We start from the raw sequence: 15,353 nt of genomic DNA on the forward strand, positions 1-15,353 counted from the left end.
TTCTTTTGAACCTGTCTGATTAAAAATATTTGTTACATATCCCCCATGGTGTTAACTCTATGCATTGATATATTTAAAAGCTCAATTGTTTTCCACTGGGTCATGACCTTTTTCTTTTATGAACATAAGCTTTGCATTAACCCTTAGACTCGTGCTCTGTAGGGGTTAAAGAATACAAAAACACTGTTGTGTGCTGGATATAAAGAAGGTCAACAGATGTGACCGTATCTGGTCGATGTGTATGAGTATTACTGTTATCTATTTGATACAAAAAAACTCAAAGTAATTGGCTTTGGTTTTCCCTGTTCTGAATGGATGCGTATTGATGGACTGACTTGGACAGAAGAACCTCAAGGGAGTGTTTGTTTGAATCTAGCTTTAGCGGTTTCATAATAAAATACTCTGGCTTGAACTTTGTTGAATCATCTGTCAGTTTTTGTTTTGGTAATGTTTCTGTATATCTCTTTAGGAAAAAATAGCACACCACTTAATCTCTGAAACTTTTAAACTGTTTTTTTTTTTTTAAAGGTGATGCATCTAAGTAGATAATTCTGCAAACACAGAATAAAAAATGAGGCAGGAAGAGCTTGATGTTGCCTGATTTCTCTATTTGTCTATGCACAGAGTTGCAGCCGTCAGCTGGTGACAGTTGACCTGAACTTGACCAACGCTGAGTTCATCCAGTTCTACTTCATGTATGGCTGCATGATCCCACCGAGCAACCGTAACCAGGGTGTGCTTCTGGAGTACAGTCTGAATGGAGGAATCAACTGGCATCTTCTGACAGAGATCTTCTATGATCTGTACACCAAGCCCGGGTGAGTTTTATTTAACTATCAACACATGGTTGTTACTACTTCCAAAAAACTGACAAAAGAGTGATGCGAGATATCTGAGACTTCTTACATGTTTTTGTCTGCATTCAGGTTTGTGAATGTACTGCTGCCCCCTGCTGCCCGCCAGGAAGGAGTGCGTGTGCGCTGGTGGCAGCCACAACATGAGGGACTAGACCACAGTGATTGGGCTCTGGATAATGTCCTCATTGCAGGCTCGGACCCGAGAGCTCAGATATCTGACACATTTGGAGGGTTGGCTCTGCCAAACCATGAGAGAGCTCCTGCTGATGAGACATCAGGAAGAATAGGGCAGCTGAATGAGCAGGAGGAAACGCCCATAGGTATACCTGAATCCCTGCCTCAATTAAATTAGACCAGGAAACAGAAGGGCTGTGTACTGGCAAAAATCTGCTAATACAGTAATAATCACAAGACGTGGTAGGATTTTGAGTATTGCAGTATATGGCAATATTTTAATATGAATTATGACGTTTTAAGGCGTGTATTTTGTGTTTACACTTGCAATATGTACTTAGTTTTACTGTCTTAGTTTTAGTTATGAAGTTAGAATGAAAGAGAAAACCATTAATTAAAAATAGTTTTACATCATCAACATAATATCTCAGGTTTCACCTGTATAAATAAGTCCTTGTACCTTTTCTACCAGAACATCTTGCTCTCATAAGTGTCACATTTTTTGTGTCTATTTCTTTCTCAACAGTGAGCGATCATTGGTTGTTCTCTGACGACTGCTCGGTGCAGCGTTTTTGCAGCTCCCCTGATGGAGTCATGGTGTGTGGCAATGCAGATGGGAGAGAGGTGTATGCCGTCACACATGATATCATCCCTGACAAGGGCTGGGTCATGCAGTTTAAGGTAACGCAAGAGTTAAAAATGGCAGATCTACAATAATTAGTCTGTGAAAATGATTGTGTTGCAATCAGGGTGAAATAACCTCATGAAAATCTGTATGCTGATGTAGATTTCAGTAGGCTGCAGTGTACCTGAGCGACATGCAGACCGTCAAGTTCATGTGCAGTATTCCATGGACTTTGGAGTGACCTGGAAGTACCTGGTGCCTCAGTGCCTTCCTGCAGACCCCCGCTGTGGAGGTCAGGTGTCACAGCCGTCAGTCTTCTTCCCTGCTGAAGGCTGGAAGAGAGCAGTCTTTCTGCTGCCTGACAGCCTGGCCGACAAGTGAGTTAACACACCTCGTCCTTCACTCTTTTGCAAAACAAACAGTGCTGTTTCATATTTTATTTTAATTAAATTATAGATACTGTAGATCAAATTGTTGGCGTCACTTGAATAATTAAAATCATTGTCATATAAATCATGAAATGAGAGTGCATGTTGTTTGACTAACCCCTTCTGTTTTTTTCCACAGAGCGGTGCGGTTCCGGTTTTATCAGCAGCACTCAGACATTGAGTGGGGAGTGGAGAACTTTTACATCGGACCAGCTTGTGACAGCCACTGTGGGGGGCATGGAGATTGTCTGGATCAGCGCTGTCTCTGTGATCCAGGATTCACTGGACCAAACTGCTATGCCAGTACTGCACTTAAGGTGGGGTTGTTTCTGTCAGTTAAAAAAAACTATTTTTGTAAAACCAGATCAGAATAATAAACTTCAGTTGAATTTATCCATCCAAGTTTATATGTGATTGAAGTATGTGTGTCTTTTTTCTGTAGGCATCTCTGAAGGAGCGTTTTGACTGGGAGGGGGCAGCAGGCCCTCAGTGGCAGGTGCTGGAGGGTGGTAGACCCTGTACAGATTGTGGTGTGTTGGTAGAAGGGACAGCCCTGTACTTTGGAGGGGCTGATGCCAGACAGGCTGTCACTGCTGATCTGGACCTCCGCGGAGCAAAGTCAGTAATTAACCTCAGTGATAGATGTGTAAATTGGGTCTTCAAATGATGTGTTACTTTAAGTGCATTTGAACTGTGTTTTTGCACAAAGGTTTGTGGAGTACTGGGCCAGGATTGGAAGTGAAGATAATGTGACAATGTGCCATCGTCCAACTTGTCGTAAAGAGGGAGTGCTGCTAGACTACTCCACTGATGGAGGTAAAGTAACAACATGCATGCCTAGATTACATTTAAATTTACATTTTCATTATCATCAGTTTATAGTGTTATCTACTTCTGATTACCTCTCTTTGTTTCTGTTTTTCCTGCTCATTCTGTTGACATCTGCTCCTCAGGTGTGTCCTGGACACTGCTGCATGAGATGGACTATCTTAAATATGTGTCTGTGAGGAGAGATTATATCGTCCTTCCAGAGGGAGCCCTGACAAATGCTACTCGTCTGCGCTGGTGGCAACCATTTACAATTTCCTCTGGCCTTGCCACCCCCAGCCTGGAAAGAGCTCAGTGGGCCATCGACAACATCTTGGTGGGAGGGTCAGACATCAACCCCCCCACTCTGCTTGACACATTTGATGATGGTGAGTATTTTTGTGGGATATGTAATCGGAGCCTGACAACTCACCTGACACTACACATAAATTAATATTTGGGACTCTTCTTGCATTTGACCAGAAGGTGTTTCTCATGAGGAAAGCTGGAGTTTCTATCCTAACGCTGTGCGCACAGCCGGCTTCTGTGGAAACCCCTCTTTCCACTTGTACTGGCCAAATAAGAACCAAGACAGGACACACAATATTCTGGCCACCCGAGAGCTCATTGTGCAGCCTGGTTATATTCTCCAGTTTAAGGTAAAATACAGCAAGAGAGCCAAAAATCTGTTGTATTGTCTATTGTCTTTAACATCAGTTCGTTAGTTCTAAGTGTTAACCTTTCTCGTTGATGCAGATCGTTGTCGGTTGTGAGACAGACACCTGTGAAGACCAGCATTCGGTCCTGCTGCAGTACAGGAAGGATGCAAGGTAAGAATGCCAAGGAAAGGCTTCAATAATATGGAGATTACTATATAAGAGTTCTAAAAAGACGGAAAAACTCTCAGCTATTGTGGAATTAGACATTTTTGACAATACACATAATTCAAAATGTCAGTGCTAAAAGTCAGGTAATTACTTTTGTCTGCCACTAAAAAACCTGAAACTACATCCACAATTTAACCATTCTAACTTCTACTAGATTTCTGACATGGACATTTTTAAGCTTTTACTCTCACCCTTTAGGTCAGACTCATGGCAGTTGGTACAGTCAGAGTGCCTCCCCTCCTCAGTCAACAACGTAGGCTGCTCTCCCTTCCAATTCCACGAATCCACAATCTACAGTCCGGTCAACAGCTCAACATGGACCAGGGTCACAGTCCAGCTGCCAGACCATGTCTCCTCAGGGTAGGATCACACACATTTTTTTACCTTCCCTCAAATAATGTCATCACGCTGGGCCATATGCAGAATAAGACACATGGATCACTCTGTTGCCTTTTATTGAAGCAATGTAAGAATCAGCTGTGTATTTCCAGAGCTACCCAGTTCCGCTGGATTCAAAAGGAGGGGACGGGAGAGCGACAGAGCTGGGGAGTGGACAATGTTTACATCGGGGAGGCCTGTCCAGGGCTCTGCAGCGGTCATGGCTACTGTACAAGCGGAGTGGTCTGCATCTGTGATGAGGGACACCATGGTGGGCCTCAAACAGCTTATATTCAGACAAACACATGTTTTTGAGTTTTCTAAGATATGTGCCAAATTGATTTAATCTAAAGCAAAAAAAAATCTGAGAGTTTCTTCCCTTTCACATCAACAGGTGATGACTGCTCCCTCTCCAGCAGCGACCTGCCCAGCTCAATCAAGGACAACTTTGAGTCAGGCAGTGTTTCTCAAGAGAGCTGGCAGTTAATCCAAGGTGGTGGAGTGGGCAGCGGCTGTGGGCAGCTGTCACCGCATGCCCACGGAGACTCACTCTACTTCAATGGCTGTAAGATGAGGCAGGCAGTTACAAAACCGCTGGACCTCACTCGAGCCAGGTACAGGTACAACCAAAACATACTGTACAATCACTAATAATGTCAACCTACACCTCCCTGCTTCATAACTAAATTATCTTATTTCCTCCACCTGATGAGTCTTTATATTGTCTCTCTCTAAACTTCTCTTTTTTCCCTATCTTGTCCGTCTCGCTGCAGTAAGATCATGTTTGTGCTGCAGATTGGCAGCGTTGCACAAACAGACAGCTGTAACATAGCACTGGATCAGGCTGACACAGTCGACCGGGCTGTGCTGCTGCAATACAGTGTCAACAATGGAGTCAGCTGGCATGTCATCGCCCAGCACCAGCCCAAAGACTTCATAAAGGCACAGAGAGTGTCCTACAACATCCCATTGTAAGTGATGCTCAGTTTGAACCAGAACATTTTCTCATAAAGCATAAATACTCTGGGTTTTATGTGACTAATGGCTTTATTCATGATTATTCACCTTTAACTAATATTTAATTCAAGTGTTGCAGTGTTGCTGCGGTTGCTAATAAGTCATAAATAAGTGTTTACAACATTGTAGTACATCTGCATTTATAACCATAAGTGATTTCAATTAATCAGTGTTGGTCCAGATGCTCTGTAGCTGTTTTAAGAGGGTTAGTCAATAAGTGGAGTCTATTTGAGTTTGAGCTAATATGACTTACTAAAAGGATGCACTAGGAGTCATATAGCTGAAGGATAATCAGTGGCCACAAAGAGTTTTCACACCTTAGAAACAGGAGTGGCTCTTATATTTTGACTGACCACTAAATAATTCATTAGTCGCTAATAAAGCCATTAGTTATACTTTTTTTATACTTATTATACTGACTGCTTAAATGAAACAGACAGTACTGACACTGGTACTGTCAAAACAATCTTCATAATGCTGTTTTAAATGTACTTAAACCAAATGACCATGTCATATCTGACCCTGACTGATCCCACAATGTCTCCATGGTCTCTCTAGAGAGGCAAGGGTTAAAGGGGTGATGCTGCGGTGGTGGCAGCCACGCCATGAAGGTGCAGGACATGACCAGTGGGCGCTGGACCATGTGGAAGTAGTTCTGTGAGTACCCAATTCCAAGCCAGCCTATGGCCCCCCCCCAGACTGGCCCCCAAAAAGAGCCCTGATCTGCCCCTGTCTGAACCTCTGCCTCAGCCTCACCTGGAAAACAAACATCCCCTTAACTCCACACAAATACGGAGATGCAGCATACACATACATACACTAAAAGCTCATATCGGTGTGCCGCCTGCCACTTACAACCAACCTCTAAGCAGCTTTTACAATAGCTCATTGTAGCGTCTAGTGTCTGCAGAGAACTAGATGAGTGAGCTTTGCTGTAAAGGGATCTGTTTGTGGATGTTTGTTCTGTGTACCACAGATTATCCCTTGTTGTCAGAGCATCGTATTCTCAGTGTTTTGTGGAACCCAAAGCTCTCACAGCTGAGCTCTTTTTCTGCTAAAAATGTATCAATGGTCTGAGATATGGTTTTATTGAAAAAACATAAATTCCAACATTTTAAATACCTTTCTATTTTATCCTCTAATAAAGCACTCATTGGATGTATGACATCCATTCATAATTTAGCATATTCAATCACACTTTGCCAATCTGCCCCTAATGACCACTATAAGGCATGACACAGAGCTGAATCAAGATCATACCATTTCCAAAACAAGAAACTGTGAAAGTTGCTTCACATGTATGATTGCCTCTGTTCTACTCTCCTGTAATTCTCTCCTGCCAGTCGTTTCTCTGCTCCTTCTTTTACCTGATACATTTTTATTGCATTTTAGTCTAAAACCATTAGAATGCATTTATTCAATGGGGAAGATAATCCCAGTTTTCTAATACAAATGGCAAAGCTGGAGATTCTGCAGGGCACTGAAGATATCATGAACATACGCAGCTAGCTTATTCTTGACATTGCAATATCATTAAGCATTTTCTGCATGTTGATGTGGGTCAGAGCAATATTCCCTCTCATGTCGGTGCTGATTGTTCATTCAGACATGTACAAAAGCTTTTCAAATGCTGCTTACAACAGCAACATAACATCTGATGATTCATTCGCAGCTAATAAAAAGTGCCACATACACACAAACACACACTAATGCCTTACCTGAGCTGTCCCTGGTCTAAGCAGTCATGACCTGTCGCACTCCCTCCCTCGCACTGCCACGGTTTTCAACAGTGTCTGCTGAAAAGAGTGACCGTGATCCTCACATTTTGCTCTGTTGTTTGTTTCTCTCTGTTCGCCAATTCCTCCACTCCTTCACACATTCTTCCTTTCCCTTCTATTCCTGCTCAATCCTTTCTTTTTATTTTTCTCCTAACGCCTCTCTTCCCTGCTGCTTTACGTGTTTGGTCATGTGGTCATACTCCCTCCTCTGCTTGTGCCGCATTGAACCCACCTTACTTCATCACCACCGTCTTCCTCCTTCCTCAAAACCTGCTCTTCCCCTGTTTCTCCTTTTCTCTTCCCATTCTGGCACACAACGGATGGATTACCACTGTATTTCTTGCTCTTTGTCTCCACTTCTGCCTGTGGTTATCTCACTTACCCTTCATCTTCACTACATATTTCTGCTGTCTCGCTGCTAAATCTCTTCCATCTCTTCTTCTCTTTCCACTTCTTTCATTCATTCTTTCTCCCTCTTTCTCTCTGTCATCCTGCTCACTATCTCATCTTCCTTAATACTTTGACTCTCCTTATGCCTCTCCTCTCTCCTCCTTTCTCCCCTCTTTGGGCCCCTGCCTCCCCAGGCCGGGGCTCCTACCCCCTCAGACCTTTCTGCGAGACAGCAGTCCCCTCCTCCTGCTTCTCCCCTCTCGCGCTCTAACCTCTGCTCTCTTCTGTATTCTGCTCCCTCTGGCATGGCTGTAGTGTGAGGTAAGTTCTCCGCCTCTTCCTGGATGCAGCCCCCTCCCTCACCCTTTCCTCCCAACCCTTTCTTCTCCCTGAGACACTGTGCACAACCCTCCAACACGCTCACTGGCACACCCAGCCCTCCTCATCGTCACCACAGTCATATTCATGCCCGTGCTTTATATCTCGAGCACCAGGCAGGTCAACAAAAAGGTGTAAAGGTGGAGGCTTTCCAATAAAACGATCCTACACACAGACCTTATGAGACATCTCCCAACAAAGAAATCAAAGCAATGTTCACAGTGACACAGTTAATGGAGGGTTAAACAGAATGGTTTCACTCAATTCAAAAACAACATTTTAACCCCTGCAACACGATCTCTGAGGCATTTTTATTATAAATGACATGCAAATTACATACAAATGTCAATGGCACTGTGTTTGTGTGTATATGTGTGATGTAATCCATCACTATACTTATATCTGTTTGTTTTGTTATTGAAACTATACCTCTACTGCGGTGTTTTGACTTAGTGGCTTACTCACGGGTTAACCCGCTCAACCCTACCTGAAAAAGATAACTGTTTGTGGTCCTGCATTTATTTTGAATCCAGCCAAAGCACTGGAAGATTTTTTTTTTTTCTTTCATGTATCAACATCAATTGCAATGCAGGCATCTTGCATCACGATTTCAAATGAAGGCTCTTTTTTTTCCCGAAGACTTTCATCTGACTAACCTTCTCCATCCAGCTCCTTGCATGGCTTAACAGGTCGACTGTTGCAACAGCTCACCATTCCCTTTTTCATTCATGGCTGTCTGTCTGTCTGTTGACAACAACACCATGTCTCTGAGTCAGGAGCTCACTCCTCACTCCCCTCTTCTTTCTAACCAAGGATCAGAGAAAACAAACGAGCTCACACACACACACACACACTCAAACACTTTGCAGTTCACCAGCCGTCCCTTCCATCTACCTTGACATATCCACCTCCTCGACATCAACCATGCACACGCACCATACCTCCCTCCCAAATCCCTCCTGATCCCCCCCCCCCGCTTTGCAGAGGCCCTTGCCTGCCCTGGCTGCACTCCTGGCTCACTGGCTCCGCCCTGCTGGATGGAAGAGGCAATGAACAGGCTAAGCAAGAGCGATCCTCCGCGGCTTTTCTCTGTGTCTCTTAGTTTGAAAACAGCCCTTCTCTGATCCCAACCCTGCACTTTTATGACGTTTCTTTAGTTCTTTTCTTTTCTCCCAGTGATGGCTGTTGATCTCTGACCTCAAACACTCAGTGTCAGAGTTTTCCTCCGTGGTAGTATGTCTGTAGACTCTGTGTCCCATGTCTTTGTCTTGTGGCATTTGGTCGTGGAAACATGTAGCAACTTCCACTTCAATGTTCACCATCTAGCTACCTCTCATTTGTGCAGAACGTAAACAAATCCAGTTGTGTAGAGTAGTGCCACCATATCTTCAAGGGTTGAGTGTTTGAGGTTATGGCTGAAACATGATTAGAAAGGCCAGCATGAACCTGGAAGTGACTGAGCGCGAAAGCTGTATTCAACCATTCGTGTGTTTGCATGCATGGGAGAGAGTTTGTGCATGGCAATGAGTGGAGTTTGAGTTCCCTTCTGCTTAGTCACTAACGTTCAAACTCCTCTTTCCCCCTCTTTCACTGTATCTTTATTCCTTCAGCACTCGTAAACAAAACTACATGATGAACTTTGCCAGACAGACTGCCGGCCGTCACTACTACAGCCGCAAGAGGCGGGCACTGCAACAGCGTGCCTGAACCCAGCGAGAAGGGATTCGCCCTCTGACCTGCCAATCACACATCAACCCGCAACTTTCGTCCTCTCTCTCCTGAAGACATATTGTCCTGTCGAGTCCCATCCACAAGTGGATTCCTGTAAGCCTCAGACTTTCCTCACCTATTTCTCCCTACCCTCTGCCACAAACATGGGCCATCGTAACAGTTTACGCCAGCCAATCAAGGCTCACCCAACCGAACGGGTCGGGGGGGACTGAAACTCAGAAGAAAGGAGCAAAGCAGCCATTTTGTTTACTTTTTATCCTGGACTGTCGGAGTTTCTTGTTGTTTGCTAATTGTTTCTTCTGATTCCCACCTCCGATAACCCTTCCCTCTCGCTTACCTCTCTTATCACTTCCTCCCTCCCTCCCTCCACTCATCCTCATTTTCCTACCACACTGTGAAATTGAGAGATAATATATCACTGCTGAACTGACCAGCCATTTGGAAAGTTGCCTCCTAGTTCCACTGAGCCGCTGGGAGGAGGAACACTCCACTGCCGCCAACCAGTACACCAGGAGAAAGATCACAATGTTGATACTGACCATTAAGAGGAATACCGATGATGAAGCTGAAAAAACGAAAAAAAAAAAAAAAAAAAAAAAAAAAAAAGAGTACTGTGTTTTTGCTGTTCTGTGTGTCTGTGGATTCTTTTTGTGATGAGTTGACTGTGGTGTTCAGTTCATTTGTTTGTTCGTTTTCTACTAATTCACATGCTTTTAAGGGGGGGAGGGGATGGGGATGCTGGGTTATGTTTCTTGTCCTTTGTTTATCCGGAATGGCTGTGGGCGGGGCCTGCAAAGCCCGGCCCCCATTGGAAGAAGGAACAAAGAACGATTCGCGCGATGGGAAAAGGAGAAAATAAGAAAAAAAAATACCCAAAAGACTGAACAATGATTTTTTTAATCATTTTTTATATATGTTGGTTTTTTTTGAAAAATACAGATATTTATGGTAAATGGTTCTTCACCTAACCTATTTAAGATGCACTGTGCGTGAAATCTGTATGTTACTTTCTAGTGTTAAGTTATTAGGCAGTCGAGTCAGGCTCTCTGACTGTATCATCTCCCCCTTGTGCTGTTTTCCCTCTTCCCATCTCTCTCTCTCTCTCTCTCTCTCTGCTGATTTCTGATACCTGGAGGTGAGGTTCTCTTAGTGTTGTTTTTTGAAGTCTGTGTAATATGGACCCTCTGCCTTCAGTGTAACTCCAGTATAGCAATCTCCTGTATATATATGTATATCCACTATGGGGAGACCCAGCAGCCTTATAAAAGGGAAATAAAGAACTGTCTAAACCTCATACTGTACACATTGCTTGAGCTGCTCTTTCACTTTTTAACAATAAGCCTTGTGTTTATATACTCCATTTGTCAACAAAATTCATATTTGTAGCTGCAATGCAGACTCTAGTTATCAAGAGAAGTAATGCTATATAAATGTGGCTCTTTGATACCACAAAGACAGGAGGTAGGTTATATCAAGCTCCTACTGTAGTAGGATCAGTTGTTATAGGATTTATTGACAAAGAACATGCCAGCCATCTTGTATGTGTGTTGACATGAGAGAGAAAAGTGCTTAAAATATTCAGGCCAAAGGAGAATACAATCTCTTACTTATATGTTTATTTATGATATTAAAATATAAATACAGTATATTTAAAAATCGAAGTCGATTCTCCAGCATCTCCTTGTTGCACATCTCAGTGTCTTAGTACTGAGTGTGCAACCACTGCAGACCCTCTGCATTGCTCCATGCTGAGGCTGCAGAGATGCTCGAGCTCTGCTCAGTTGTATGGAAACTCGGTACACATTTTTCCTAATGACATGAACTCAAAGGAGTCTGTAATTCAAAAGCCCCGGGCCATCACAAGTAAAGTCATCAGTGTTACTGTGATGTAGAGGGATGTGGCTGCCATCCCTGGGCTGGAGTTACAGTATGCCTCATTACAGCAGTTGTAGCTCATGGTGAAGACGGTTCCTTTGAGGCGGAGCTTGTGCACCTGGCCGCAGTCCTTCTTCGCCATGCAGCCCCTGGCAGACAGGGCGCTGTGGTTTCCATAGCGACCGTCGGCCTTGAAGCACAGCTCGTCAGGAGGGCACACAGTCGCAATGAGCTCAAACTTCTTCTCCTTCTCCAAGACGGGGCTGTAGTAGCACATCATGTTGTCACAGAGCAGGGAGGGAAGGAGGAGGTAGAACCACAACACAGCAACACGCACAAGCAGCAACGTGTTCAGCCTGCAGGTTAAAGAGAGTGTGTTGATAATTTGATTGAATAAATCTAATAAATCAAACCTCAAGAGCACATCATTCATTTAGTAACACACTACCATCAAAGACAGACACTGTAGAAGTAAGAAACACTGGATACCACACTTCCCATAATGCAACTTATTGACATCTAGGCCTTTTTTGCCTTAATTATGATCTTCAAAATCCTTTAAACAAGTTTATATTGCACACTGTTAATAATTTTTGTTCTTAGAACCAAGATTTATTCACAATTTAAGGGATTATCTCTTATTTTACAAAGCTCCTTCAGGGGCTCAAAAGATGTTAAACTACAGTTTTATAGGCCATGTAGTACTCCATATAACAAGAACATTAATTAACATCCCTTACTGACTGTTTTATATTTTTCTTCTTTTCCAAACAAACACATTCAGCAAGTGAATGCCTCGTCCTTAACTCTGAAGCACAGGTGTTGGTGGTCTCTACTGATTGTCTCCTTAAAAATGCTGAACACTGTTAAAGCAAAGTTAATGGCAGAAATAATATCAGTATGCAACTTCAAAACAATCAGTACAATGGGAACCTACCTGTGCATTTTTAAAATCTTAACTTCAATAAAACTGGAAAAAACCTTTCAGAGCTTCTCCTGCCGAACTCCACACTCACTACTGACTCCAGACCTTCCTGAACAGGCCACGCCTCCTTGCACACCTGCTTGTAATGTCTACACAAAGCATCTACACAGAGTGGGGGGGTTTATGCTGGTGCTTTTATTTAGGTAGTTATTTAGAAGAAAGAGGATGGCTGACAAGTCCACCTTGTTCACTCTGGAGCGTACATGTAACAAGATAAGCCACTGACCACAATGTACTGTTTCTTATTCAAACATTAATTCAGTAAAAATACAGAAAATCACAAACATGAAAACATTTGTCTGGATGTGTTTCACCTTGTGAAGACTCAGTTAAGTGCCTCTGGCTAACAGGCCTCTCTTACAAATAACTATGATGCAGTGTCAGGTATAGTGGAGCTTCTTGGTTTTGTGTAAATTGCACATGAATCGTCTCTTAAACCATTAAAAGTGATGTTAGTGTGATCTTTGATATCTGCAATAATCCTCAGTAGCATCTTCAGGTTTGAGTCAGTCTTTGGCATGCTGTTACATCGGTCTTTGCAGCAGCAGGTGTGGCTGACGTTGTATTCCACGCCCCGGTGAGAGATCATTTCGTGGGCGCTGCAGAGGTCAGAGTCCACGCAGCCCTGAGCCGACAGGACGTAGACTGGCCCGTAGCGGCCTCTTGAGTTGGAGCAGCGCTGATGAGGCAGACACTGGCTCGTGATGTTGGGGCAGGGCTTTCCTTTCTGCTGCAGAGGACAGTAGTAGCACGTCAGGCTGTCCAGGCTCAGAGCAGGGAGGAGCAAAGCCGTGGCCAACATGATGGAGGTCAGGAACCAGTATGGCCCAAGAGGACGGACATCCAGACTAATGTAAATCCACACACACAAAGTGAAAAGAGTTGACACAGACTGGAAACACATTTTCACATCTTAAGTTAACATCAGTCAGATAGTAGTTGTTCACCTGCTCTTTCTTTGATATTCCATTTTTCTACGTGTGAAAAAAGAAGTCAACCTGAGGAACCTCCAAACATCAGCAAACTCCTCTGATTACCAAGCAGGAACAGCTGTATCTTTTGAGCTCTTCTGAGTCTAATTCATAGATTGTTTTAGCCGGCAAACACACACTCAAAGTTTTAGCTTTGATTTTAACATTTGGTTTATTGTCCAAGAAAAAGCACCTTCCTTGTATTTCAAAACCTCTTACACCCTTAAAAGCAAAAAAAGTCCAAACTGAAGTAAGAAAAACCCAACAATGACAGGATGACAGCGCCATCTGGTGGGCAATGTAGATCATGGCATAGGACATTAAAGGATTTGATGTCATGCTAGAAGTAGATGAATGTCACCCCATGTTGTTTTATACAGAGGACAATACTTTTGTACTGTTTTCCTTTGTACACCAAATATAAAGGAGGATATTTTCCTCTACATTAGTACAACTTTCAGCCGTCTCCGTTTTCTGTTCATGTCCTGTAGTCAGGTGACAGATAAAGCTTTCCCTCCTTGTACAAAGGTTCCTGTAAAGAAAACACAATCTGTATGAGTTTTAGCATTAAATATGGATATGAAATAGGGTTTTGTATCAGGTTGTAAATGTTTGTGGGGTTTGCTTACAGCTAGCTCCTCATCATTCTCATCCTTGCCCTCATACCCCCACTCATCTTGTTCCTCCGCAGGGTCGTAGCTGTACAGAGGAATCAGCCTGTGACGCAGCTCATCTAATCTGAAGCAAAACGTTAAAAAATAAAATAAAATAAATCAAAATTGTGTTCAAAAAGTAAAGAGGCAAGGCTAGGCACGTTTATATATAGAGCAACAAAAAAGATTACTAACCTAGTTTTCCTTCTGATATAAACAACCTACAGAGAAGCACAACGACAAGATATTAAAGATAAACCAATTGTGTGTTCATGCAAAGTCAACAAAGAGAACTGATCCTACCATTGCCACCACACATCCAGTCAGCGTGAGTAGCAGAAAGGGGATGAGTACATAGTACCCAGGAAATCCAGGTTTTGCATCCGGGGGTGAAATGTGAGCAGTTGTGTGGTTTAAATGCAATTCTCTCTGCCCGATCTCCTCCATCACCGACCCACGTCTGCACAGTTCACCTCAGCTGACACCTCTGTGACACATTCAGTGGACTGCTGATGGTGTCATTCCCTCTAAAGGGCCACGGTGGACTGTCTCAGCCCCTTGTAAACTCAAAGGATCTCCTGTGAGAGTTAAACACAAACCAAATGCTTTAAGAGGAAAAAGAAATGGATTCTGTTTAAAATGGCCTCAGCTAAAAAAAAAAAAAAGTAATTTAGGTTATTCTTACCTCATGTGCCATATCTAGAGTACGCAAAAACACATATTCCCGTCCTGCTGCCTTCATTTCACTTCCAATGAGAAACACACGCATTCTTCAACCTGCTCAATGACATTCCTGCACGAGGAGTGGATATGAAGCAGTCTCTTTTGTTTGGTTGACCTGAATTGATGTCTTCTTATATTGCAAAAAAATTTTAACCAATGTATTTATATCCTCAAGGTTTCCCAGAAGTGTTAATTACATAATGGAATATGGTGAGTATCATTTTAAAGCTTCAGTAAGGTTATTGGTTATTAAACTGGTACTGGTTATTAAACAGACTAGAAATAATCATTGATGCCTCTCTATGAGCTACAAAAGCAAACAAGGCCGTCAGTATAAAGTAGTTCTCTTATTAAATATAGTTTATTTTTGTTGTCTTAATCAGCTGCAGCAGGGTAGGTGTCAGACAAAGTGATTGACAAACTGCAGGAGCAGCCTTTATTGTACATTTCTCAAGGCAAAAGATTCTCAATGATATGTTTGACTATTAAAGAAAGCAGGATGAGAGTTTCTGTTATTAAAATTAAAAAAATCAACTCAAACATGTTTGGTACAAATCAATGAGGAGTTAAGAGGTACCACTTCATCTCAAGGGTAGCCAAAAAAAGAGACCCAAAGAGAACGTCCCTCACAGCAGATAAAACAAGCAAAAATGGCAAAAACAAGGGGGAAAAGGATGTTTCTGATTTGTTTTGTTT

The 15,353-nt window shown here is 42.9% G+C and overlaps 3 protein-coding genes across 7 annotated transcripts in view; 1 reads left to right on the forward strand and 2 right to left on the reverse strand.

Moving 5' to 3' along the window:
• The window catches only part of reln (reelin), a 94,086-nt gene extending 83,342 nt beyond the window's left edge, over window positions 1-10,744 (forward strand). The window contains exons 49-64 of one of the 2 annotated variants that reach the window (XM_061035672.1): window positions 625-818; window positions 927-1,177; window positions 1,558-1,712; window positions 1,819-2,033; window positions 2,224-2,401; window positions 2,527-2,702; window positions 2,794-2,900; window positions 3,038-3,280; window positions 3,375-3,550; window positions 3,648-3,721; window positions 3,977-4,138; window positions 4,270-4,427; window positions 4,551-4,776; window positions 4,930-5,127; window positions 5,732-5,830; window positions 9,330-10,744. In XM_061035672.1, the coding sequence (XP_060891655.1) occupies window positions 625-818; window positions 927-1,177; window positions 1,558-1,712; window positions 1,819-2,033; window positions 2,224-2,401; window positions 2,527-2,702; window positions 2,794-2,900; window positions 3,038-3,280; window positions 3,375-3,550; window positions 3,648-3,721; window positions 3,977-4,138; window positions 4,270-4,427; window positions 4,551-4,776; window positions 4,930-5,127; window positions 5,732-5,830; window positions 9,330-9,426 (2,709 nt within the window). In that variant the 3' untranslated portion in view covers window positions 9,427-10,744. The remainder of the gene's footprint in view (window positions 1-624; window positions 819-926; window positions 1,178-1,557; window positions 1,713-1,818; window positions 2,034-2,223; window positions 2,402-2,526; window positions 2,703-2,793; window positions 2,901-3,037; window positions 3,281-3,374; window positions 3,551-3,647; window positions 3,722-3,976; window positions 4,139-4,269; window positions 4,428-4,550; window positions 4,777-4,929; window positions 5,128-5,731; window positions 5,831-9,329) is intronic. The other variant, XM_061035673.1, reaches the window with a different exon arrangement.
• A 307-nt stretch (window positions 10,745-11,051) lies between these two features.
• Window positions 11,052-12,672, reverse strand: bncr (bouncer). 4 transcript variants are annotated; one of them, XM_061035675.1, is made up of 2 exons: window positions 12,263-12,672; window positions 11,052-11,681 (listed from the first exon to the last, which is right to left on the reverse strand). In XM_061035675.1, exons 1-2 carry the CDS (start codon window positions 12,268-12,270, stop codon window positions 11,291-11,293), a joined length of 399 nt encoding a protein of 132 aa, XP_060891658.1. In that variant the 5' UTR covers window positions 12,271-12,672; the 3' UTR covers window positions 11,052-11,290. The 4 variants fall into 4 exon arrangements, with proteins under 4 accessions (XP_060891658.1, XP_060891660.1, XP_060891659.1 ...); XM_061035677.1 differs by lacking the exon at window positions 12,263-12,672 and adding an exon at window positions 12,070-12,240; XM_061035676.1 differs by lacking the exon at window positions 12,263-12,672 and adding an exon at window positions 12,066-12,240.
• A 755-nt stretch (window positions 12,673-13,427) lies between these two features.
• LOC132972675 (small integral membrane protein 29-like) lies at window positions 13,428-14,762 on the reverse strand. Its single transcript, XM_061035679.1, has 5 exons — window positions 14,620-14,762; window positions 14,238-14,512; window positions 14,130-14,155; window positions 13,911-14,019; window positions 13,428-13,813 (listed from the first exon to the last, which is right to left on the reverse strand). Exons 2-5 carry the CDS (start codon window positions 14,379-14,381, stop codon window positions 13,760-13,762), a joined length of 333 nt encoding a protein of 110 aa, XP_060891662.1. The 5' UTR covers window positions 14,382-14,512; window positions 14,620-14,762; the 3' UTR covers window positions 13,428-13,759.
• Window positions 14,763-15,353: the final 591 nt, after the last annotated feature.

This window comes from Labrus mixtus, chromosome 4, assembly GCF_963584025.1.
Source record: "Labrus mixtus chromosome 4, fLabMix1.1, whole genome shotgun sequence".
Classification (NCBI taxonomy): Eukaryota; Metazoa; Chordata; class Actinopteri; order Labriformes; family Labridae; genus Labrus; species Labrus mixtus.

Bases quoted from the DNA above. Each gene is read 5' to 3' on its own strand.
- LOC132972675 (XM_061035679.1), bottom strand. From the start codon at position 14,381: ATGGAGGAGATCGGGCAGAGAGAATTGCATTTAAACCACACAACTGCT. The intron at 14,156-14,237 runs GTAGGATCAGTT...GCTTCTCTGTAG, and splicing joins CTGGATGTGTGGTGGCAATG to GTTGTTTATATCAGAAGGAA. The intron at 13,814-13,910 runs GTAAGCAAACCC...TTTTCTTTACAG, and splicing joins AGAATGATGAGGAGCTAGCT to GAACCTTTGTACAAGGAGGG.